At 35.4% G+C, this 27,558-nt stretch overlaps 1 protein-coding gene across 5 annotated transcripts in view; it reads right to left on the bottom strand.

Annotated features, from left to right (window-relative positions):
- Positions 1 to 27,558, bottom strand: part of rapgef3 (Rap guanine nucleotide exchange factor (GEF) 3) — a 111,390-nt gene that overhangs the window by 33,957 nt on the left and 49,875 nt on the right. For all 5 annotated transcript variants that reach the window (XM_062052533.1, XM_062052531.1, XM_062052532.1 and 2 more), the window contains exons 5-8: positions 23,135 to 23,306; positions 16,907 to 16,991; positions 16,615 to 16,675; positions 4,168 to 4,244 (exon numbers count right to left, since the gene is read on the bottom strand). In XM_062052533.1, the coding sequence (XP_061908517.1) occupies positions 4,168 to 4,244; positions 16,615 to 16,675; positions 16,907 to 16,991; positions 23,135 to 23,306 (395 nt within the window). The remainder of the gene's footprint in view (positions 1 to 4,167; positions 4,245 to 16,614; positions 16,676 to 16,906; positions 16,992 to 23,134; positions 23,307 to 27,558) is intronic.

Raw genomic sequence — 27,558 nt, forward strand, 5'->3', positions numbered from 1 at the left:
CCTATTTTGTTAAAATAATGGTTTTTAGGTGATTTTATTAATTGTATTTATTTTTATTTTTATTATTTTTTTGGGTTCATTATTCTAAAATCGACATCAGCTACGGTCGTACAATTTTGTAGTCCCATATTTATGTTCTAATTGTTATTGTGGTTTTACTTATGCATTCATAATATTTATTAATTACTTGTTTTTTTTTACATAGTGTATTTTTTTTCCTATTTCGTTAAAATACAAAAATTTTTTAGGTGATTTTATTAATTGTATTTATTTTTATTTTTATTATTTTTTCGGGTTCATTATTCTAAAATCTGGAGTCGTTCAGGCATAAACGCATTTTGTAGTCCCATTTTTGGTTAATTGTTATTGTGGTTTTACTTATACGTTCTTAATATTTATTAATTACTTATTTTTTACATAGTGTATTCTTTTCCTATTTTGTTAAAACACAAACATTTTTTAGGTGATTTTATTAATTGTATTTATTTTTATTTTTTTATTATTTTTTTGGGTTCATTATTCTAAAATCTGGAGTAGTTCAGGCGTACACACATCAGCTATGGTCGTACAATTTTGTAGTCACATTTTTATGTTCTAATTGTTATTGTGGTTTTACTTATACATTCTTAATATCTATTAATTACTTGGTTTTTTTTACATAGTGTATTTTTTTCCTATTTCATTAAAATACAACATTTTTTTAGGTGATTTTATTAATTGTATTTATTTTTATTTTTTATTATTTTTTCGGGTTCATTATTCTAAAATCTGGAGTAGTTCAGGCATAAACACATTTTGTAGTCACATTTTTATGTTCTAATTGTTATTGTGGTTTTACTTATACGTTCTTAATATTTATTAATTACTTATTTTTTACATAGTGTATTCTTTTCCTATTTTGTTAAAACACAAACATCTTTTAGGTGATTTTATTAATTGCATTTATTTTTATTTTTATGATTTTTTCTGGTTCATTATTCTAAAATCTGGAGTAGTGCAGGCGTAGACACATCAGCTATGGTCGTACAATTTTGTAGTCACATTTTTTATGTTCTAATTGTTATTGTGGTTTTACTTATACATTCGTAATATTTATTAATTACTTGTTTTTTTTACATAGTGTAATTTTTTTCTTATTTCGTTAGAATACAACATTTTTTTAGGTGATTATATTAATTGTATTTATTTTTATTTTTATTATTTTTTCAGGTTCATTATTCTAAAATCTGGAGTAGTTCAGGCGTACACACATCAGCTATGGTCGTACAATTTTGTAGTCACATTTTTATGTTCTAATTGTTATTGTGGTTTTACTTATACGTTCTTAATATTTATTAATTACTTATTTTTTACATTGTGTATTTTTTTTTCCTATTTTGTTAAAACAACATTTTTTTAGGTGATTTTATTAATTGTATTTATTTTTATTTTTATGATTTTTTCTGGTTCATTATTCTATAATCTGGAGTAGTGCAGGCGTACACACATCAGCTATGGTCGTACATAAATAAAATATTTGAACTTTTTCTTTGTGAGTTAAAAAAGTGAGAACCGATGATTTCTCCGCTGGCCGGGTATGGCTCCGGTGCCGCTTCCTGCTTTTCGCAAATTACAACTTGTGATTGGATTCTCGCTTGGGAGTGACAAGTGAGTATCCAATCACTTGGATACTCACTAGACGGGCTACTGTCAACAACTCGCGATCTGATTGGCTATCGCAACTGTCTATCCGGCAGAATTCCATACAGCGCTTTGATTGATTGATTGAGACTTTCATTAGTAGGTTGCACAGTGAAGTACATATTCCGTACAATTGACCACTAAATGGTAACACCCGAATAAGTTTTTCAACTTGTTTAAGTCGGGGTCCACTTAAATTGATTCATGATACAGATATATACTATCATATATACTATCATCATAATACAGTCATCACACAAGATAATCACATTGAATTATTTACATTATTTACAATCAGGGGTGCGGAGGGGGGGGGGGGGGGGGTTAGGATATGGACATCAAGTAGTGGACATAGAGAGAGAGAGAGAGAGAGAGAGAGAGAGAGAGAGAGAGAGAGAGAGGGAGAGAGAGAGAGATCAGAAGGCATAAGAAAAAGTATCTGCATTTGATTGTTTACATTTGATTGTTAGCAATCCGGGGAGGGTGTTAGTTTAGGGTTGTAGCTGCCTGGAGGTGAACTTTTATTGCGGTTTTGAAGGAGGATAGAGATGCCCTTTCTTTTATACCTGTTGGGAGCGCATTCCACATTGATGTGGCATAGAAAGAGAATGAGTTAAGACCTTTGTTAGTTCGGAATTTGGGTTTAACGTGGTTAGTGGAGCTCCCCCTGGTGTTGTGGTTATGGCGGTCATTTACGTTAAGGAAGTAGTTTGACATGTACTTCGGTATCAGGGAGGTGTAGCGGATTTTATAGACTAGGCTCAGTGCAAGTTGTTTAACTCTGTCCTCCACCTTGAGCCAGCCCACTTTAGAGAAGTGGGTAGGAGTGAGGTGGGATCTGGGGTGGAGGTCTAGAAGTAACCTGACTAGCTTGTTCTGAGATGTTTGAAGTTTAGATTTGAGGGTTTTGGAGGTGCTAGGGTACCAGGAGGTGCATGCGTAATCGAAAAAGGGTTGAACGAGAGTTCCCGCCAGAATCCTCAAGGTGCTTTTGTTGACCAGAGAGGAGATTCTGTAGAGAAATCTCGTTCGTTGGTTAACCTTTTTGATGACCTTGGTTGCCATTTTATCACAGGAAAGGTTAGCCTCTAGAATGGAACCTAGGTAGGTGACCTCATCTTTCCTGGTGATAACAATGTCACCCACTTTTATGGTGAAGTCATTGACTTTCTTGAGGTTGATGTGGGACCCAAACAGGATGGATTCTGTTTTACCCAAGTGGATGGATAGCTTGTTGTCAGCGAGCCATTACTTTCGAAAATGGAACTGAGAATAGAAACAGGTCGGTAGTTGCCAGGTTCCAATTTGCTTCCTTTTTTAAAGAGGGGAGTTACTCTTGCAATCTTAAAATCTTTTGGTACTTGGCCTTGTGTAATTGATAGGTTTATTATGTGCGTGATGATCGGGGCAATGATGGAGGCAGAGTCCCTGAGGAATCTGGAGGGAATATTATCAAGGCCGGTGGCCTTGTTAGGGTGGAGCGCGCTCAATTTTTTAAACACCTCATCAGCTGTGACCATTTCTAATTTGAAATCATCGTTGGATACTCCTAGCTTTCTGTAGAAGGCTTTAATGTGTTCTACACCAAAGCGACCAGAGTGGTGGGACAGCTTGTTGACAAGGGTTGCGGCTATGCTGGTGAAAAAGATGTTAAGTCTGCTAGCTACCTCCATTTTGTCTGTAATGAGGGAGTCACCCTCCTTGATGCTGATGTTGGTGAGTCTCGTTTTAAGTTTCTGGCTGCAACCAGGAAGCTGGTTGTTGAGAATTTTCCAGAGCTCACGTGGCTTATTTGTGTTTTCCTCTATTTTGTCGTTAATGTAATTTTTTTTTAAAGATTTAGTCAGGTTGGTTGACTTATTTCTTAATTTATTGCATTGCTTTTTGAGAGTTGAAAGGAGTAATTTGAGGTTGATATTATTGGGTTGTTTATCTACTTCTGTTTTACATTTTTGGTATTCAGAGTATTTCCTGTCTCTGTCTTTTATGGCAGCTAATAGGTCCGGATTCATCCATGGTTCCGAGCGGGCTTTGATCCTGACTGTTTTCACGGGAGCCATGTCATTTAGTATCTTTAGGAACGCCGTTTTGAAGCGATCCCAAGCGACATCGGCCAGGTTGCTCGCGAGCACAGGGGACCAGTCCCACTCATCTAATTTTAAATTGAAATTGTCATTGGAGTATTTTTTGAGGGATCTGGATTGGGCTGTTATGTGGCCATTGGCTTTAGGGTGGCCATTGGCTTTAGCTGGCAACAAGCTAGCCGAATTCTGATTGGATAAAAGCTCTAACGTAATAACAAGCAACACTGGAGCCTAATAAGACGTGAAGACTTTATGGAAAGCAGATTAAAATTAATTTATGCAATGCTAACATGTAGCCTGCTAGCATTGCGACATCAGGGTCAGGCTGGAGGACGCGTGATGGAAACGCTAGGTCTGCACGTATAGTTCTACTGTACAGGAAGGAGGTCATGGCTGGACTTGCCTTTCCGTGGGTGATCACGTTGACGGAGCCTTTCCAGATGATGTACCAGGAAGTGCCTTTATCCCCCTGACTGAACACTGCAGGGCAAAGAAAAGTAAAAATAAGTGTCAAGTGTGAGTAGTCCATGTGTGCGTTCACATCATAAGGGAAGCAAGGCGTGATTACATTTGTGGGTAAAGTTGCACTTTTTTAGCCCTCAGGCCTCAAACAGTCCCTCTCATCTTCAAGTGGAATGGAAATGATTCACTTTCACCACATCAAGTCTTGTCAACCTCAGATTCTTTGTTTATTGATATTTTTTATGACAAAACAGTTAACAAAAAACAATAAACTGGAATTTGGTTTGGAAATTGGGAATGTGTTAGTTTGAATGTCCAGGATGAGTGGAATGTGTTGAAGGTGGAATGGTTTGAATAGGTTGAGAAATGTGGGAATTGTGCAACTTGGAAAAATGGCCCATTCATTTCAATAGGAAGTTCCTGGAAATTTTTGAATTTCGGGAAAAGCGGGATTAAAAAAAAAAAAGATTAGGATCATTAATGTCTTGAATGAGCTGAATTGGTTGGTGTTTTAGTTGTTTAAATCGGTCAAGAAATGTTGTAGTAACAGTTTTTTAATTGAAAAATGGTATTACGGAATTTCGGGAAAACTGGGAATTTTTCAAGTTCTTAAACCAACTTGTTTTTTTTTTGTCCTCACTAATAGGAATGTTTTGGAATGGTTTAAAAAAAATGTGAAAGGAGTCATCGCACTAAAAAAAAAGTAGGAAATAAGGTTAGAAAAAACAGGAATTCCTGGAAATTTATGAACGTGGAAAAATGGTTGTTTGAATTTCCAGGATGAGTGGAGTGTGTTGATGTTGGAATGGTTTTAATAGGTTGCAAAATGTGGGAATTGTGCAACTTGGAAAATGGCCCATTCATTTCAATAGGAAGTTCCTGGAAATTTTTGAATTTTGGGAAAAGCGGGATTAAAAAAAAAAAAGATTAGGCAAGGCAAGGCAAGGCAAGGCAACTTTATTTGTATAGCGCTTTTCATACACAAGGCAGACTCAAAGTGCTTCACAGACAACAAAGTGAAATGAAAGAAAATAAAAGCAAAATTAAAATGCAGACAATAAAAATAAAAACAGTGCAGACGTTAAAAGTTAAAAGATTAAAAGATTTAGCTGAAAGCTAAGGTGAACATAAAAGTCTTCAGTCTAGTTTTAAAAGTAGTGAGAGTTGGGGAGAGTCTGACATCTTCAGGAAGTTTATTCCAGCTATGTGTTGCATAGTGACTGAATGATGATCTCCCTTGATTTGAGTTTACTCTTGGAACCGCTAACAGATTGGTGTCAGAAGATCTTAGTGATCTAGAGGGCGTATATAGTGGGAGCATATCAGTGATATACTTGGGCCCTAGACCATGTAGTGATTTATATGTGAGCAGGAGGATTTTGAAATCTATTCTCTGATGTACAGGGAGCCAATGTAAGGATTTAAGAATTGGTGTAATGTGCTCACATTTTTTGGTCTTTGTTCGAACTCTAGCAGCAGCGTTCTGAACAAGCTGTAGCTGCCTGACAGTTTTTTTGGGAAGACCTGCAAGGAGACCATTACAATAGTCTAGCCTACTGGTAATAAAGGCATGTACAAGTTTTTCTAAGTCTTGAGCTGACATGAGCCCTCTAAGTCTTTTTACATTTTTGAGGTGATAGTAGGCCGATTTTGTTACTGATTTGATGTGACTGTCGAAATGTAAATCAGAATCTAAAATAACCCCAAGATTTCTGGCTTTATTTGAGGTTTTCAGGGACAGTGATTGAAGGTGTTGGATGACTTTAAACCTTTCTTTTTTAGCACCAAAAACAATTATCTCAGTTTTATCTTCATTTAGTTGTAGGAAATTTTGGCACATCCAGTGTTTGACTTGCTCAATGCACTGGCACAGAAGATCTATGGGGCGATAGTCATTTGGTGATAGCGCTACATAGATTTGGGTGTCATCGGCATAGCAATGATGGTCAATGTTATTATTTTGCATGATTTGTCCTAGTGGGAGCATATAGATGTTAAATAAAGTCGGCCCCAAGATTGAACCTTGGGGGACTCCACACGTTACGTTGGTTGGTTCTGATACAAAGTCACCAATGGAAACAAAATAGTTCCTATCTTGTAGATATGACTTGAACCAGCTTAAAACTGTGCCTGAGATCCCCACCCAGTTTTCCAACCTGTCCAAAAGTATTGAGTGGTCGACAGTGTCAAATGCAGCACTGAGGTCCAAAAGCATTAATACTGAAGTTTTGCCAGAGTCTGTGTTTAGACGGATGTCATTTATAACTTTAAGAAGGGCCGTCTCTGTGCTATGAAGAGGTCGAAATCCTGACTGGAAGTTGTTGTGGCAGCCAGTAGAAGCCAAGAAGTGATTTAGTTGTTGGAGGACAACTTTCTCAATTATTTTACTTATGAATGGTAGATTTGAAATTGGTCTGTAGTTGTTGATAACAGAGGCATCTAGGCTCTGCTTTTTTAGAAGAGGTTTAATGACTGCAGTTTTGAAAGCCTTCGGGAAATTGCCCGATTTAATAGAATTATTAACTATTTGCAAGATGTCTGTTGATAGGCAGTCAAAAACATTCTTAAAGAAGTTGGTAGGTAAAACATCAAGGCAGCAGGTGGATGACTTTAGAGCTGTCACCGTTTCCACTAGAGTTTTAGAGTCTATGGCATTAAAGCTTGCCATCATTGCTGTGTTAGTTTTGCCTAAATGGGGTGGTGATCCAACTTTTTTACTTGAGATATTGATGGTGCGTCTGATGCCTTCAATTTTATCAGTATAAAAGAATGCAAAGTCATTGCATTTCTGCGTGGAATGGAGTTCGGCTGGTATTTGTGTTGGGGGTTTAGTCAGTCTGTCAACGATTGTGAATAGGGTTTTGGCCTTATTTGTGTTGCTGTTTATGATATTGGAGAAGAATGTTTCTCTAGCACTTTTTAAGACTAAATTGTAGGCCTGGAGGCTCTCTTTATAGATGTCATGGTGAATATGAAGTTTTGTATTCCGCCAGATTCGTTCAGCCTTCCTGCACTCTCTTCTCTGGGCTGTTACAGCAGCAGATTTTCTCCAGGGTGCCTTTTGCTTGCCAGAAATCGTTTTAACTGTAACAGGTGCAATGATATCTATGATATTCACAATTTTGGAATTAAAGTTGCTTACAAGATCATCAGCATGACATGGGTTTAGAGGTGGTAGTGAGGAGATGGCGTTTTTAAAGAGGACATTAGCATGTTCATTTATGTACCGCTTTTTGACATTCTTTGATTTTGTTTGTGTGTCCGGAATTACAGAAATATTAAAGAAAACACAGAAATGATCAGACAATGAAGGATCAATCACAAGAACATCAGAAACATTGAGACCTTTTGTGATAATCAGGTCCAGGGTGTGTCCCTTATAATGTGTAGCCTCTTTCACATGTTGAGACAGTTCAAATGTGTCTAAAATAGTAAAAAGTTCTTTTGCGCCCTTGTCATTTAAATCGTCAATATGAAAATTAAAATCACCAGTTATAACCAGGCAGTCAAAGTCAGTGGAGATGCTAGACAATAGTTCAGTAAAATCATCAAAAAAATTTGCAGAATATTTAGGTGGCCTGTAGATAATTAACAAGAGAATTTTGGGAGAGCATTTCAACACAGCACAAAGGTATTCAAATGATGTAAACTCACCGAGTGACATCTGTTTCCCCTGAAACATGTTTTTAAATATAGCAGCAACCCCTCCACCTCTTTTCCCCGATCTACATATATCAATGAAGTTATAGTTGGGGGGTGCTGTCTCGATCAGAATGCTTGCACTGTTATTTTGTTCCAGCCATGTTTCAGTTAAAAACATAAAGTCAAGTTTAGAAGTGCTAATAAAATCATTGACTAAAAATGATTTGCTATTCAGAGACCTGACATTGAGCAGACCCATCCTGATGGTGTTATTGACAGGCTTCGATGTTGGCTTTGATTTGGAGATAATAGGAATGAGATTGTTTAGGTTAGCAGGGTGGCTAAGTTTCCCAATGTTTACTCTCTTGGTAGTCACAACAGGGATGTAGAAGGTGCCATGATTTGATGTAGGCAACCTTGGGCCCAGCTGATAATGTGGTCTACTGCTGAACCCTTTTCTGTATCAGAAATATTCAGGACTGCTGTCAGGGCGAGGCGGGGTTTGCCGTAAGGGGGAGGGGGAGTGAGCAGCGTCAGAGCTGGGACGAACTACTGAAGGTGGACGTTGAGGGCGTGTAAGGGGTTGGCGTGAGAAAGGTGAAGTATGGCTGGGGGGTTGTGGAGCACGCCTTCGTGGAGGGGGTGGTGGAGGTGAGCGATGATCTAGGGGGGTAAAAATCTGAGTAGGGTGGGGCGTGAGTGGGGGTAGCTCCCGGAACTCCAAGGGGGAGAAGGGGGGAGAAAGGTCTACTTGAGGGAGGGAGAAAGATGGAGACGTGGATGGCTTGGGGGATGTGGGGGAGGGATCTTCACATGCATTCAGAATGGAGGGAGGGGCGGTAGAGGAGGATAGACACCTCTCCTCTTTGCTCTGGTGTATCTCATGGTCGACGTTCTCCTTTTGCAGTGGCGGTCCTCCTTCGACGTTCCTGATAGGCTGTGTTGTGTCTTCCTTCCTCGGTGGCTCCTCTTGTCTCTTGTCCTTGGCAGTGATGATAGATGCAAGATGCAGGAAGTGAAACATGTTGTTCATGAATAGCTTTACTCCCATCTTATTCAGGCAAAGTCCGTCTGCCTTAAAAAGATGCCTGCGGTCCCAGAAAAAGCTAAAATTGTCAATAAAATGCATTGAACGAGCAAGAAGTGCACTTGATAGCCACTCATTCAGCGAGTAAAGTCTACTGAATCTCTCAGCTCCTCTCCTGATTGGGGGTAGAGGACCACTGATAAAAACGTCAGCATTCACAGCGCTGACTGTTTCAAAGAGTTTATTGAAGTGCTCTTTCAGCTCTCTTGATTGTTGTTTTACAATGTCATTAAAACCAATGTGCAGGATGATATTTTTCACATTTGGGTGTGCAGCGACAATTTCCAGGATTCTTTTTTCCATGTCAGATACCATATCCTTCGGAAAGCAGAGTACTTTGGTGTTATTATTGCTTTTCATATCTTTTACAGAAAAGTCCCCCACAATCAGATTTTCAGGAGCTCTCGTTAGCTTTCTCTGTGGTGTAAAGTTAGCAGGTCTTACCCTTCTGCGTGGTGATGGTGGGTTATTCAGGCAATCAGAGGGGGATCCATTGTCCATCAACAGTGGGGCAAACCTGTTCTTTAGTTGGACACTTGCTTGCTGGGGAGGTTTATTGGTAGTTCTCCTCTTCTCAGCTGTCCGCTGCTGTGTCCTACGTGGCAGTGGAGTTGATGACGCAGTATGCCTGGCTGAAGATGGTAGCGCAGGCCAGCCGGTCAGATCAGAGATATCGGGGCGCTGGGTCCTGCCAGATATCCATTCTCCCTTGTCGCAGGGAGGTGGTCTTCTCTTTGGCTTTGCACCAAGTGTGTTCCAGGGAGGATTTTCACTGGTAGATTTATTACCCTCTACAGGGACCTCCCGTTTCTTCGTAGCTTCATTGTTGCTAGTTAGCTGGGTTGTAGCATGGTGCTGTCCAAGATTAGAATCATGAATGTCTTGAATGAGCTGAATTGGTTGGTGTTGCAATTGTTTAAATCGGTCAAGAAATGTTGAAGTAGTAACAGTTTTTTAATTGAAAAATGGTATTACGGAATTTCGGGAAAACTGGGAATTTTTCAAGTTCTTAAATCAACTATTTTTTTTTTTTGTCCTCACTAATAGGAATGTTTTGGAATGGGTTACAAAAATGTGAAAGGAGTCATCGCACTAAAAACAAGTAGGAAATAAGGTTAGAAAAAAACGGGAATCCCTGGAAATTTATGAGCGTGGAAAAATGGTTGTTTGAATTTCCAGGATGAGTGGAATGTGTTGATGTTGGAATGGTCTGAGTAGGTTGAAAAATTTGGGAATTGTGCAACTTGGAAAAATGTCCCATTCAATTCAATGGGAACTTCCTGGAAATTTTAGAATTTTGGGAAAAGCGGGATCAAAAAAATAAAAATAAAATTAGGATCAAGAATTTCTTGAATGAGCTGAATTGGTTGTTGGTGTTGGAATTGTTTAAATTGGTCAAGAAATGTTGAAATAGTAACAGTTTTTTAATTGAAAAATGGTATTACGGAATTTCGGGAAAATTGGGAACTTTTCAAGTTCTTAAACCATCTTGTTTTTTTGTCCTGACTAAGAGGAATGTTTTGACAGTGGAACGGTTGAAATGGTTTGAAAAATGTGAAAGGAGTCATTGCACTAAAAAAAAGGTTGGAAATAAGGTTAGAAAAAAACAGGAATTCCTGGAAATTTGTTGAACGTGTAAAAATGGTTGTTTGAAATTCCAGGATGAGTTGAATGTGTTGGAGGTGGAATGGTCTGAATAGGTTGAAAAATGTGGGAATTGTGCAACTTGGAAAAATGTCCCATTCAATTGGAAATTCCTGGAAATTTTAGAATTTTGGGAAGAGAGGGATTTGATTTTTTTTTATTAGGATAATGAATGTCTTGAATGAGCTGAATTGGTTGTTGGTGTTGGAATTGTTTAAATTGGTCAAGAAATGTTGAAATAGTAACAGTTTTTTAATTGAAAAATGGTATTACGGAATTTCGGGAAAACTGGGAATTTTTCAAGTTCTTAAACTAACTTGGTTTTTTGTCCTGACTAATAGGAATGTTTTGGAATGGGTTAAAAAAAAATGTAAAAGGAGTAATTGCACTAAAAAAGGTTGGAAATAAGGTATAAAAAAAAAAACAGGAATTCCTGGAAATTTATGAATGTGGAAAAATGGTTGTTTAAATTTCCAGGATGAGTTAAATGTGTTGATGTTGGAATGGTTTGAATAGGTTGAAAAATGTGGGAATTGTGCAACTTGGAAAAATGTCCCATTCATTTCAATAGGAACTTCCTGGAAATTTTAGAATTTTGGGAAAAGCGGGATTTAAAAAAAAAAAAAAGATTAGGATCATGAATGTCTTGAATGAGATGAATTAGTTGGTGTTGGAGTTGTTTAAATCGGTCAAGAAATGTTGAAATAGTAACAGTTTTATAATTGAAAAATGGTATTACGGAATTTCGGGAAAACTGGGAATTTTTCAAGTTCTTAAACCAACTTGGATTTTTGTCTTGACTAATAAGAATGTTTTGGAATGGGGTAAAACAAATGTGAAAGGAGTCATCGCACTAAAAAAAAGTTGGAAATCAGGTTAGAAAAATACAGAAATTCCTGGAAATTTATGAATGTGGAAAAATGGTTGTTTGAATTTCCAGTGGAATGTGTTGATGTTGGAATGGTCTGACTAGGTTGAAAAATGTGGGAATTGCGCAACTTAGAAAAATGTCCCATTCAATTAAATGGGAACTTCCTGGAAATTTTGGAATTTTGGGAAAAGGAGCTATACTATTAACATATATCCTGTATATAGAAGTTATATTATTAACATATATCCTGTATATAGAAGTTATATTATTGATATATATCCTATATATAGAAGTTATATTATTGATATATATCCTATATATAGAAGTTATATTATTGATATATATCCTATATATAGAAATTATATTATTGATATATATCCTGTATATAGAAGTTATATTATTGATATATATATCCTGTATATAGAAGTTATATTATTGATATATATCCTATATATAGAAGTTATATTATTGATATATATCCTGTATATAGAAGTTATATTATTGATATATATATCCTGTATATAGAAGTTATATTATTAACATATATCCTATATATAGAAGTTATATTATTGATATATATCCTATATATACAAGTTATATTATTGATATATATCCTATATATAGAAGTTATATTATTGATATATATCCTCTATATAGAAGTTATATTATTGATATATATCCTGTATATAGAAGTTATATTATTGATATATATATCCTGTATATAGAAGTTATATTATTGATATATATCCTATATATAAAAGTTATATTATTGATATATATCCTGTATATAGAAGTTATATTATTGATATATATATCCTGTATATAGAAGTTATATTATTAACATATATCCTATATATAGAAGTTATATTACTGATATATATCTTATATATAGAAGTTATATTATTGATATATATCCTATATATAAAAAAAAAATCTACCTGCAACATGCATTTTCTTGCGTATGGATCACAATCTATTCTCTGTTTTTGACTGTGCATCAAATCTTTTGAACTTCAATCTTTTTTTTTAAGCAATGTGACCTATTGGGTCAGGGGGTCAAAAGGTGAAGACATAAATAGAGTATACACAACAATATTGCAATAGAGAGGGGGATGGGGTGTTAAAAATAAATATCCTGCCTAAGTTCCTTGTCCTAAGTTCCTTGAGGGTTTAATAAATGATGGAATCCTTTAGGAACAAGGAATTCAAGTTCCAGGATGTATGAATGTTTGCAGGCGTCATCAGAACACCAGAAGGCATTTCCTAATTAGTGTGTGTGTGTGTGTTCTTGTATTCCTAGCCTTCTTGAGACATGAAGAAGGAAAAGTATCTTCCATATGAGGAGGTGTGAACAAGTGATGACATAAATCAATAACATTGCATCTAATAGACAATGTCTCATTTGCACCCCTGCTGGTCAAAATGAGGGTGGTCCCAAAAAGGAGGGATTGTTCAAATTGACAACATATGAAATAACAAGTGTGTGTAAGAAATTGAAATGCGCCCCCTTTGGCCAAAATCAATTAAAAAAAATAAATAAATATGTATATAGAGACGTACTGTAATTACTAGGGATGTCGGCCGATAAATGCGTTAAAATGTAATATCGGAAATTATCGGTATCGTTTTTTTTATTATCTGTATCGTTTTTTTAAATTGTTTTTATTTTTTTATTAAATCAACATAAAAAACACAAGATACGTGCACCAACCCAAAAAACCTCCCTCCCCCCATTTCTTTCTGTTATCAATATTCTGGTTCCTACATTATATATACAATATATATCAATACAGTCTGCAAGGGATACAGTCCGTAAGCACACATGATTGTGCGTGCTGCTGGTCCACTAATAGTACTAACCTTTAACAGTTAATTTTACTCATTTTCATTCATTACTAGGTTCTATGTAACTGTTTTTATATTGTTTTACTTTCTTTTTTATTCAAGAAAATGTTTTTAATTTAGTTATATTATTTTTATTTATTTTTTTAAAAAGTACCTTATCTTCACCATACCTGGTTGTCCAAATTAGGCATAATAATGTGTTAATTCCATGACTGCATATATCGGTTGATATCGGTATCGGTTGATATCGGTATCTGTAATTAAAGAGTTGGACAATATCGGAATATCGGATATCGGCAAAAAGCCATTATCGGACATCCCTAGTAATTACTTGAAGTAATTGATGAAGATTAAAACACAATTACAAACAAAAAATTCAATTTTTTTTTACTAAAAGCAGTCTTTTTCTCATAAGGTGTCGACTTTTTTCTTATAAAATTGGGAACAATTTCTGATATTCTTTCTGTTTCTGTAATATTGCAATATTTCCTTGTAAAATTATTGCTTTTTTTTTAATGTAAAATGATTACTTTTTAATGTAAAATGTTGACATTTGCCATATAAAATTCAGACTTTTATCACAATACTGCCAATTTTTTTGTTGTTCTTGTAAAATCGTGACATTTTTGGAGTAAAATTATGAGTTTTGTCATCATTTTGCAGAGTAAAATTCAGATTATTATTATAATATTGCCAACATGTTTAAGTTTTCTTATAAAATTGTGACTTTTGTCAAATAAAATGACTACACTTTTCATAAAATTGCCAAAATGTTAAGCTTTTCTTGTAGAATTGCGACTGTTATTGAGTAAAATTCCAACTTTTATCATAATATTGCACAAATGTTCAGTTTTGCGTGTAAAATGTTGACTTGCGTTGAGTAAAATGACGACTTTTATTATAATACTGCCAAAATTCTAAGTTTTTCTTGTGAAATTCTGACCTTTTTTGGGGGGGAAATTCCAACTCATTTTTCACAACAAGCTTTTTTATATTTGCATAGTATTTATATATTATTAATGTTGTAAATACACTTCTTTATATATCTAGAAAGAGGTAGGCATTTTTTTGGAGGTCCCAAGAATGTAAGAAATACACAAGTGTGTGTGTGTGTGTGTTGTATTTCTAGCCTTCTTGAGACATGAAGAAGGAAAAGTATCTTCCATATGAGGAGGTGTGAACAAGTGATGACATAAATCAATAACATTGCATCTAATAGACAATGTCTCATTTGCACCCCTGCTGGTCAAAACGAGGGTGGTCCCAAAAAGGAGGGATTTTTCAAATTGACAACATATGAAATAACAAGTGTGTGTAAGAAATTGAAATGCGCCCCCTTTGGCCAAAATCAATTAAAAAAAATTAAATAAATATGTATATAGAGACATACTGTAATTACTTGAAGTAATTAGTGAAGATTAAAAAACAATTACAAACAAAAAATTCTATTTTTTTTCACTAAAAGCAGTCTTTTTCTCATAAGGTGTCGTCTTTTTTCTTATAAAATTGGGAACAATTTCTGATATTCTTTCTGTTTCTGTAATATTGCAATATTTCCTTGTAAAATTATTGCTTTTTTTAATGTAAAATGTTGACATTTGCCATATAAAAATTCAGACTTTTATCACAATACTGCCAATTTTTTTGTTGTTCTTGTAAAATAGTGACATTTTTGGAGTAAAATTATGACTTTTGTCATCATTTTGCAGAGTAAAATTCCGAATATTATTATAATATTGCCATCATGTTTAGGTTTTCTTATAAAATTGTGACTTTTGTCGAATAAAATGACTAAACTTTTCATAAAATTGCCAAAATGTTAAGCTTTTCTTGTAAAATTGCGACTGTTATTGAGTAAAATTCCAACTTTTATCATAATATTGCACAAATGTTCAGTTTTGCTTGTAAAATTTTGACTTGCGTTGAGTAAAATGACGACTTTTATTATAATACTGCCAAAATTCTAAGTTTTTCTTGTGAAATTCTGACCTTTTTTGGGGGGGAAATTCCAACTCATTTTTCACAACAAGCTTTTTTATATTTGCATAGTATTTATATATTATTAATGTTGTAAATACACTTCTTTATATATCTAGAAAGAGGTAGGCATTTTTTTGGAGGTCCCAAGAATGTAAGAAATACACAAGTGTGTGTGTGTGTGTGTGTGTGTGTGTTGTATTTCCAGCCTTCTTGAGACATGAAGAAGGAAAAGTATCTTCCATATGAGGAGGTGTGAACAAGTGATGACATAAATCATGGTCCCAATAACATTGCATCTAATAGACAATGTCTCATTTGCACCCCTGCTGGTCAAAACGAGGGTGGTCCCAAAAAGGAGGGATTTTTCAAATTGACAACATATGAAATAACAAGTGTATGTAAGAAATTGAAATGCGCCCCCTTTGGCCAAAATCACTAAAAAAAATTAAATAAATATGTATATAGAGATATACTGTAATTACTTGAAGTAATTAGTGAAGATTAAAAAACAATTACAAACAAAAAATTAATTTTTTTTTTTTACTAAAAGCAGTCTTTTTCTCATAAGGTGTCGATTTTTTTCTTATAAAATTGGGAACAATTTCTGATATTCTTTCTGTTTCTGTAATATTGCAATATTTCCTTGTAAAATTATTGCTTTTTTTAATGTAAAATGTTGACATTTGCCATATAAAATTCAGACTTTTATCACAATACTGCCAATTTTTTTGTTGTTCTTGTAAAATCGTGACATTTTTGGAGTAAAATTATGACTTTTGTCATCATTTTGCAGAGTAAAATTCCGAATATTATTATAATATTGCCATCATGTTTAGGTTTTCTTATAAAATTGTGACTTTTGTCGAATAAAATGACTAATCTTTGCATAAAATTGCCAAAATGTTAAGCTTTTCTTGTAAAATTGCGACTGTTATTGAGTAAAATTCCATAACTTTTATCATAATATTGCACAAATGTTCAGTTTTGCTTGTAACATTTTGACTTGCGTTGAGTAAAATAACGACTTTTATTAGTTTATTAAGTTTTTCTTGTGAAATTGTGACCTTTTTTTGGGGGAAATTCCAAATAATTTTTCACAACAAGCTTTTTTATATTTGCATAGTATTTTATATATTATTCATGTTGTAAATACACTTCTTTATGTATCTACAAAGAGGTAGCCATTTTTTTGGAGGTCCCAAGAAGGTAAGAAATACACGAGTGTGTGTGTGTGTGTGTGTGTGTGTGTGTGTGTGTGTGTGTGTGTGTGTGTGTGTGTGTGTGTGTGTGTGTGTGTGTGTGTGTGTGTGTGTGCTTACAGACAGTTCCGGCCTTAGCGTGGGACTCAAACAGCAGCACAGCAGCCAGCTCCTTCCGCACCTAACAGTCCAGTACAAGACAAGTCCATTAAAGGTCGCCCTCGGTCTCGGCGTCTCCTGCCAGCACGTGCCACACTTTGAAGGCGCCCCCGCACAACGAGGGTGGACGCAAGCTTTGTTTCCTAGCGATGTCCAAAATGTCTGAAGGACGTGTTTTTAAACAAACTCTATGTTGCTGTGGCTGACATGTTTGGAAGCGTGTCACTTGGGGTCAGAGGTCAAGGTGACTCACCGAGGTGGAGAGGTGAGCGGCGGCCTTGAGGTGGAGGAGTTCCTCGTAGATCACCTCCAGGTCCTCGGCGCTCCTCTGACCAGGACTGAACACAACACAGTCATACACGCGGTTATTCACATTGTCTGTATGCGAATGGACAAACACTGTTTTACATTATGTGTGCGTGTGTATGGACGAAAACTGTTTAACATTATGTGTGCGTGTGAATGGACAAACACCGTTTTACATTATGTGTGCGTGTGTATGGACGAAAACTGTTTAGCATTATGTGTGCGTGTGAATGGACAAACACTGTTTTACATTATGTGTGCGTGTGTATGGACGAAAACTGTTTAGCATTATGTGTGCGTGTGAATGGACAAACACTGTTTTACATTATGTGTGCGTATTTATGGACGAAAACTGTTTAACATTATGTGTGCGTGTGAATGGACAAACACCGTTTTACATTATGTGTGCGTGTGTATGAACGAAAACTGTTTAACATTATGTGTGCGTGTGAATGGACTAACACCGTTTTACATTATGTGTGCGTGAATATGGACGAAAACTGTTTAACATTATGTGTGCGTGTGAATGGACAAACACAGTTTAACATTATGTGTGCGTGTGAATAGACACACAATTCTACATCACATGTGCATGTGAATAGACGAACATAGTTTTACATTATGTGTGCATGTGTATGGACAAAAACTGTTCAACATTATGTGTGCGTGTGAATGGACAAACTCAGTTTTACATTATGTGTGCATGTGAATAGACACACAATTCTACATTACATGTGCATGTGAATGGACAAACACTGTTTTACATTATGTGTGCGTGTGTATGGACGAAAACGGTTTAACATTATGTGTGCGTGTGAATGGACAAACACTGTTTTACATTATGTGTGCGTGTGAATAGACACACAATTCTACATTACATGTGCATGTGAATAGACAAACACAGTTTTACATTATGTGTGTGTGTGTACGGACGAAAACTGTTTAACATTATGTGTGCGTGTGAATGGACAAACACCGTTTTACATTATGCGTGCATGTGAATAGACACCCAATTCTACATTGCATGTGCATGTGAATGGACAAACACAGTTTTACATTATGTGTGCGTGTGTATGGACGAAAACTGTTTAACATTATGTGTGCGTGTGAATGAACATCGTTTTGCATTATGTGTGCGTGTGAATGGACCAACACAGTTTTACATTATGTGCGCGTGTGAATAGACACACAATTCTACATTACATGTGCGTGTGAATGGACAAACATCGTTTTACATTATGTGTGCGTGTGAATGGACCAACACCGTTTTACATTATGTAAGCATGTGTATGGACAAACACAGTTTTACATTATGTGCGCGTGTGAATGGACAAACACTGTTTTACGGTATGTGTGCATGTGAATGGACAAACACCATTTTACATTATGTGTGAGTGTGAATGGACAAACACAGTTTTACATTATGTGTGCATATGAATGGACAAACACAATTTTACGTTATGACTGCATGTGAATGGACAAACACCATTTTACATTATGTGTGAGTGTGAATGGAAAACCAGTTTACATTATGTGTGCATATGAATAGACACACAATTCTACATCACATGTGCGTGTGAATGGACAAACACCGTTTTACATTATGTGCGCGTGTGAATGGACAAACACCGTTTTACATTATTTGTGCGTGTGTATGGACAAACACCGTTTTACATTATGTGTGAGTGTGAATGGACAAACACAGTTTTACGTTATGTGTGCATATGAATAGACACACAATTCTACATCACATGTGCGTGTGAATGGACAAAAACCGTTTTACATTATGTGCGCATGTGAATGGACAAACACCGTTTTACATTATTTGTGCGTGTGTATGGACAAACACCGTTTTACATTATTTGTGCGTGTGTATGGACAAACACCGTTTTACATTATGTGTGAGTGTGAATGGACAAACACAGTTTTACGTTATGTGTGCATATGAATAGACACACAATTCTACATCACATGTGCGTGTGAATGGACAAAAATCGTTTTACATTATGTGCGCATGTGAATGGACAAACACCGTTTTACATTATTTGTGCGTGTGTATGGACAAACACCGTTTTACATAAGGTGTGCGTGTGAATGGACAAACACCGTTTTACATTATGTGTGCAGGTGAATGGACCAACACCGTTTTACATTATGTGTGCGTGTGAATGGACAAACACCGTTTTATATTAGGTGTGCGTGTGAATGGACAGACACACAATTCTACATTACATGTGCGTGTGAATGGACAAACATCGTTTTACATTATGTGTGCGTGTGAATGGACCAACACCGTTTTACGTTATGTAAGCATGTGAATGGACAAACACAGTTTTACATTATGTGCGCGTGTGAATGGACAAACACCGTTTTACGGTATGTGTGCATGTGAATGGACAAACACCGTTTTACATTATGTGTGAGTGTGAATGGACAAACACAGTTTTACGTTATGTGTGCATATGAATGGACAAATACAATTTTACGTTATGACTGCATGTGAATGGACAAACACCATTTTACATTATGTGTGAGTGTGAATGGAAAAACAGTTTACATTATGTGTGAATATGAATGGACACACAATTCTACATCACATGTGCGTGTGAATGGACAAACACCGTTTTACATTATGTGCGCGTGTGAATGGAAAAACACCGTTTTACATTATTTGTGCGTGTGAATGGACAAACACCGTTTTACATTATGTGTGCAGGTGAATGGACCAACACCGTTTTACATTATGTGTGCGTGTGAATGGACAAACACCACTTTATATTAGGTGTGCGTGTGAATGGACAAACACCGTTTTACATTATGTGTGCGTGTGAATGGACAAACACAGTTTACGTTATGTGTGCATATGAATGGACAAACACCGTTTTACATTATGCGTGCATGTGAATAGACACACAATTCTACATTACATGTGCATGTGAATGGAGAAACATTGTTTTACATTATGTGTGCATGTGAATGGTTAAGCACGGTTTTACATTATTTGTGAATGTGAATGGACAAACACGGTTTTACATTATGTGTGTGTGTGAATGGACAAACACCGTTTTATATTAAGTGTGCGTGTGTACGGACAAACACCGTTTGACATTATGTGTGCGTGTGAATGGACTAACACGTTTACGTTATGTGTGCATATGAATGGACAAACACCGTTTTACATTATGCGTGCATGTGAATAGACACACAATTCTACATTACATGTGCATGTGAATGGACAAACACGGTTTTATATTAGGTGTGCGTGTGAATGGACAAACACCGTTTTACATTAGGTGTGCGTGTGGATGGACAAACACTGTTTTACATTAGGTGTGTGTGTGAATGGACAAACACAGTTTACGTTGTGTGCATATGAATGGACAAACACTGTTTTACATTATGTGTGCATGTGTATGGACAAACACTGTTTTACATTATGTGTGCATGTGAATGGACAAACACCGTTTACGTTATGTGTGCATATTAATGGACAAACACCGTTTTACGTTATGTGTGCGTGTGTATGGACAAACACCGTTTTACATAAGGTGTGCGTGTGAATGGACAAACACCGTTTTACATTATGTGTGCAGGTGAATGGACCAACACCGTTTTACATTATGTGTGCGTGTGAATGGACAAACACCGTTTTATATTAGGTGTGCGTGTGAATGGACAGACACACAATTCTACATTACATGTGCGTGTGAATGGACAAACATCGTTTTACATTATGTGTGCGTGTGAATGGACCAACACCGTTTTACGTTATGTAAGCATGTGAATGGACAAACACAGTTTTACATTATGTGCGCGTGTGAATGGACAAACACCGTTTTACGGTATGTGTGCATGTGAATGGACAAACACCGTTTTACATTATGTGTGAGTGTGAATGGACAAACACAGTTTTACGTTATGTGTGCATATGAATGGACAAATACAATTTTACGTTATGACTGCATGTGAATGGACAAACACCATTTTACATTATGTGTGAGTGTGAATGGAAAAACAGTTTACATTATGTGTGAATATGAATGGACACACAATTCTACATCACATGTGCGTGTGAATGGACAAACACCGTTTTACATTATGTGCGCGTGTGAATGGAAAAACACCGTTTTACATTATTTGTGCGTGTGAATGGACAAACACCGTTTTACATTATGTGTGCAGGTGAATGGACCAACACCGTTTTACATTATGTGTGCGTGTGAATGGACAAACACCACTTTATATTAGGTGTGCGTGTGAATGGACAAACACCGTTTTACATTATGTGTGCGTGTGAATGGACAAACACAGTTTACGTTATGTGTGCATATGAATGGACAAACACCGTTTTACATTATGCGTGCATGTGAATAGACACACAATTCTACATTACATGTGCATGTGAATGGAGAAACATTGTTTTACATTATGTGTGCATGTGAATGGTTAAGCACGGTTTTACATTATTTGTGAATGTGAATGGACAAACACGGTTTTACATTATGTGTGTGTGTGAATGGACAAACACCGTTTTATATTAAGTGTGCGTGTGTACGGACAAACACCGTTTGACATTATGTGTGCGTGTGAATGGACTAACACGTTTACGTTATGTGTGCATATGAATGGACAAACACCGTTTTACATTATGCGTGCATGTGAATAGACACACAATTCTACATTACATGTGCATGTGAATGGACAAACACGGTTTTATATTAGGTGTGCGTGTGAATGGACAAACACCGTTTTACATTAGGTGTGCGTGTGGATGGACAAACACTGTTTTACATTAGGTGTGTGTGTGAATGGACAAACACAGTTTACGTTGTGTGCATATGAATGGACAAACACTGTTTTACATTATGTGTGCATGTGTATGGACAAACACTGTTTTACATTATGTGTGCATGTGAATGGACAAACACAGTTTACGTTATGTGTGCATATTAATGGACAAACACCGTTTTACGTTATGTGTGCATGTGTATGAACAAACACTGTTTTACATTATGTGTGCGTGTGAATGGACAAACACAGTTTTACATTATGTGTGCGTGTGAATGGACAAACACTGTTTTTCATTAGGCGTGCGTGTGAATGGACAAACACCGTTTTACATTATGTGTGCGTGTGAATGGCCAAACATTGTTTTACTTTAGGTGTGCGTGTGAATGGACCAACACTGTTTTACATTGTGCGTGCGTGTGAATGGACCAACAGCGTTTAACATTAGGTGTGCGTGTAAAAGGACACACACCCTTTTGCATTATGCGTGCATGTCAATAGACAAACACAATTCTACATTATGTGTGCATGTGAATAGACAAACACCTTTTTACGTTATGTAAGCATGTGAATGGACAAACACCGTTTTACATTATGTGTGCATGTGAATGAACAAACACCGTTTTACATTCTTTGTGCATGTGAATGGAATTACCAGAATTAGCGGGTTATGTATCTGTAATTTTTATTCACGTACATTGATATGGCAAACATGTTTGTCCATTGGCGTATGCTATGTGTGTGTGTGTGAATGGACAAACACGTTTGCCATATCAATGTACATTAATTAAAATTACAGATACATAACGCGCTAATTCTGGTAATTTCATCAGCAAGGGATTAATAGTACTATTTAAGGCAGATTGCTAATTGATGAGTGTATGTGAATGGATTTACATGTATCTATAATTTTCATTCACGTACACTGATTTGGCAAACGTGTTTGTCCATTCATGTACACGCACATAGCATACGCCAATGTTTGCCTTATCAGTGTACGTGAACAAAAAATTACAAGATACATGTAAAGCCATTCACATACACTCATCAAATAGCAATCTGCATTAAAAAGGACTATTAATCCCTTGCTGATGAAATGACCAGAATTAGCGTGTTATGTATCTGTAATTTTTATTCACGTACATTGATATGGCAAACGTGTTTGTCCATTGGCGTATGCTATGTGTGTGTACGTGAATGGACAAACCCATTTGCCATATCAATGTACGTGAATACAAATTACAGATACATAACACGCTAATTCTGGTAATTTAATCAGCAAGGGAATAGTAGTCCTATTTAATGGATATTGCTATATGATGAGTGTATGTGAATGGACCTACAAAGGTTTACATGGCGTGCATGTGAATTGGCTCATGGAGCTGACCATTTGCGGAGGATCATGGCGAGCAGGGCGTCCGGGCCCAGCTGGGACAGCAGAGACAGACTCTCCTGCAGCTCGTCCTCACAGTCCTTGGTCAGGTGGTTCAGTCCGAACTCCGAGTCCAGGAAGCGGTAGAACTGCGTGTCCTTGTCGTGGAAGTTCAGCTCCTGTTTGACTTGGGACAGGCAACACAAACACAAATAATACCGGCACCAGGATCAAGGACTGGAACATTTTAAAGACGCCGTATGTCATAAATTACTGTGCTCCTTTGGATTGAAACAAGAAGTATCAGAAATGATTCGTTTGTTTACAAATCAAAGCACTCTGATGCCTAACCCACTAAAAAATTAACATGGACCAGCCAGAACCACTTTCAACTAGGGTTGTTCCGATACCAATATTTTGGCACCGGTACCAAAATGTATTTTGATACTTTTCTAAATAAACAAAAAATTTCATTATTGGCTTTATTGTAACAAAAAAATGTTATAGTACATGAAACATATGTTTATTATTGTCATTTAGTCCTTAAATAAAATAGTGAACATACTAGACAACTTGTCTTTTAGTAGTAAGTAAACAAACAAAGACTCCTAATTAGTCTATGCAGTAACAATTTGTGTCATTTATACACCTATTATTTTGTACACATTATAAAGGACAAGTGTGGAGAGTATTTACATTTTTTCCCATCATGCACTTTCATGGATTTAAATTAGTATAATTTAGCTTTTTTTTTTTTTTTGCACCATGACTAGGGAAGGTTGTTTGCAATGTGTCTAGGGTTGTCCCGATACTAATAGTTTGGTACCAAAATGTATTTCCATACTTTTCTTAATAAAGGGGACCAAAGAAAATGTCATTATTGTCTTTATTTGAACAAAAACATCTTATAGTACATGAAACATATGTTTATTATTGCAATTTAGTCCTTAAATAAAATGTTGAACATACTTGTCTTTTAGTAGTAAGTAAACAAACAAAGACTCCTAATTAGTCTATGCAGTAACATATTGTGTCATTTATACACCTATTATTTTGTACACATTATAAAGGACAAGTGTTGCGAGTATTTTACATTTTTTCCCATCATGCACTCTCATGGATTTAAATAAGTGTATTTTAAAAAAAAATGTTTATGGTGTTTGGATGTTTTTCATAATATCCACAACTTTCACACGTATCCACAATTTTGCATTTTGCATTTTTGTTGGACCATGACTAGGGAAGGTTGTTTGGATTGTGTCTAGGGTTGTGCCGATACCAATGGTTTGGTACCGGAACTGGTACCAAAATGTATTTCGATACTTTTTGATACTTTTCGGTACTTTTCTTAATAAAAGGAGACCACAAAAAATGTCATTATTGTCTTGATTTAACAAAAAAATCTTAGTGTACATGAAACATATGTTTATTATTGTAATTAAGTCCTTAAATAAAATAGTGAACATACTAGACAACTTGTCTTTTAGTAGTAAGTAAACAAACAAAGACTCCTAATTAGTCTATGCAGTAACATATTGTGTCATTTATACACCTATTATTTTGTACACATTATAAAGGACAAGTGTGGAGAGTATTTTAATTTTTTTCCCATCATGCACTTTCATGGATTTAATTTAGTATAATTTAGCGGGGGTTTTATTTGCACCATGACTAGGGAAGGTTGTTTGCAATGTGTCTAGGGTTGTCCCGATACTAATAGTTTGGTACCAAAATGTATTTCCATACTTTTCTTAATAAAGGGGACCAAAGAAAATGTCATTATTGTCTTTATTTGAACAAAAACATCTTATTGTACATGAAACATATGTTTATTATTGTAATTTAGTCCTTAAATAAAATGTTGAACATACTAGACAACTTGTCTTTTAGTAGTAAGTACACAAACAAAGACTCCTAATTAGTCTATGCAGTAACATATTGTGTCATTTATACACCTATTATTTTGTACACATTATAAAGGACAAGTGTTGCGAGTATTTTACATTTTTTCCCATCATGCACTCTCATGGATTTAAATGAGTGTATTTTAAAAAAAAATGTTTATGGTGTTTGGATGTTTTTCATAATATCCACAACTTTCACACGTATCCACAATTTTGCATTTTGCATTTTTGTTGGACCATGACTAGGGAAGGTTGTTTGGATTGTGTCTAGGGTTGTGCCGATACCAATGGTTTGGTACCGGAACTGGTACCAAAATGTATTTCGATACTTTTCGGTACTTTTCCTATTAAAAGGAGACCACAAAAAATGTCATTATTGTCTTGATTTAACAAAAAAATCTTAGTGTACATGAAACATATGTTTATTATTGCAATTTAGTCCTTAAATAAAATAGTGAACATACTAGACAACTTGTCTTTTAGTAGTAAGTGAACAAACAAAGACTCCTAATTAGTCTATGCAGTAACATATTGTGTCATTTATACACCTATTATTTTGTACACATTATAAAGGACAAGTGTGGAGAGTATTTTAATTTTTTCACATCATGCACTTTCATGGATTTGAATTAGTATAATTTAGGGTTTTGTTTTTTTTTGCACCATGACTAGGGAAGGTTGTTTGCAATGTGTCTAGGGTTGTCCCAATACTAACAGTTTGGTACCAAAATGTATTTCTATACTTTTCTTAATAAAGGGGACCAAAGAAAATGTCATTATTGTCTCTATTTGAACAAAAACATCTTATTGTACATGAAACATATGTTTATTATTGTCATTTAGTCCTTAAATAAAATGTTGAACATACTTGTCTTTTAGTAGTAAGTAAACAAACAAAGACTGCTAATTAGTCTATGCAGTAACATATTGTGTCATTTATACACCTATTATTTTGTACACATTATAAAGGACAAGTGTTGAGAGTATTTTACATTTTTTCCCATCATGCACTCTCATGGATTTAAATAAGTGTATTTAAAAAAAATAAATGTTTATGGTGTTTGGATGTTTTTTATAATATCCACAACTTTCACACGTATCCACAATTTTGCATTTTGCATTTTTTTTGGACCATGACTAGGGAAGGTTGTTTGGATTGTGTCTAGGGTTGTGCCGATACCAATAGTTTGGTACCGGGACTGGTACCAAAATGTATTTCGATACTTTTTGATACTTTTCGGTACTTTTCCTAATAAAAGGAGACCACAAAAAATGTCATTATTGTCTTGATTTAACAAAAAAATCTTAGTGTACATGAAACATATGTTTATTATTGTCATTTAGTCCTTAAATAAAATAGTGAACATACTAGACAACTTGTCTTTTAGTAGTAAGTAAACAAACAAAGACTCCTAATTAGTCTATGCAGTAACATATTGTGTCATTTATACACCTATTATTTTGTACACATTATAAAGGACAAGTGTGGAGAGTATTTTAATTTTTTTCACATCTTGCAGTTTCATGGATTTAAATTAGTATAATTTAGCTTTTTTTTTTTTTGGAACCATGACTAGGGAAGGTTGTTTGCAATGTGTCTAGGGTTGTCCCGATACTAATAGTTTGGTACCAAAATGTATTTCCATATTTTCCTTAATAAAGGGGACCAAAGAAAATGTCATTATTGTCTTTATTTGAACAAAAAAATGTTAGTGTACATGAAACATATGTTTATTATTGTAATTTAGTCCTTAAATAAAATAGTGAACATACTAGACAACTTGTCTTTTAGTAGTAAGTAAACAAACAAAGACTCCTAATTAGTCTATGCAGTAACATATTGTGTCATTTATACACCTATTATTTTGTACACATTGTAAAGGACAAGTGTTGAGAGTATTTTAAAATGTTTCCCATCATGCACTCTCATGGATTTAAATAAGTGTATTTACAAAAAAAAATGTTTATGGTGTTTGGATGTTTTTCATAATATCCCCAACTTTCACACGTATCCACAATTTTGCATTTTGCATTTTTGTTGGACCATGACTAGGGAAGGTTGTTTGGATTGTGTCTAGGGTTGTGCCGATACCAATAGTTTGGTACCGGAACTGGCACCAAAATGTATTTCGATACTTTTTGATACTTTTCGGTACTTTTCTTAATAAAAGGAGACCACAAAAAATGTCATTATTGTCTTGATTTAACAAAAAAATCTTAGTGTACATGAAACATATGTTTATTATTGCCATTTAGTCGTTCAATAAAATAGTGAACATACTAGACAACTCGTCTTTTAGTAGTAAGTAAACAAACAAAGACTCCTAATTAGTCTATGCAGTAACATATTGTGTCATTTATACACCTATTATTTTGTACACATTATAAAGGACAAGTGTTGAGAGTATTTTACATGTTTTCCCATCATGCACTCTCATGGATTTAAATGAGTGTATTTAAAAAAAAAAATGTTTATGGTGTTTGGATGTTTTTCATAATATCTACAACTTTCACACGTATCCACAATTTTGCATT

Source organism: Entelurus aequoreus, linkage group LG07, assembly GCF_033978785.1.
Source record: "Entelurus aequoreus isolate RoL-2023_Sb linkage group LG07, RoL_Eaeq_v1.1, whole genome shotgun sequence".
NCBI lineage: Eukaryota > Metazoa > Chordata > Actinopteri > Syngnathiformes > Syngnathidae > Entelurus > Entelurus aequoreus.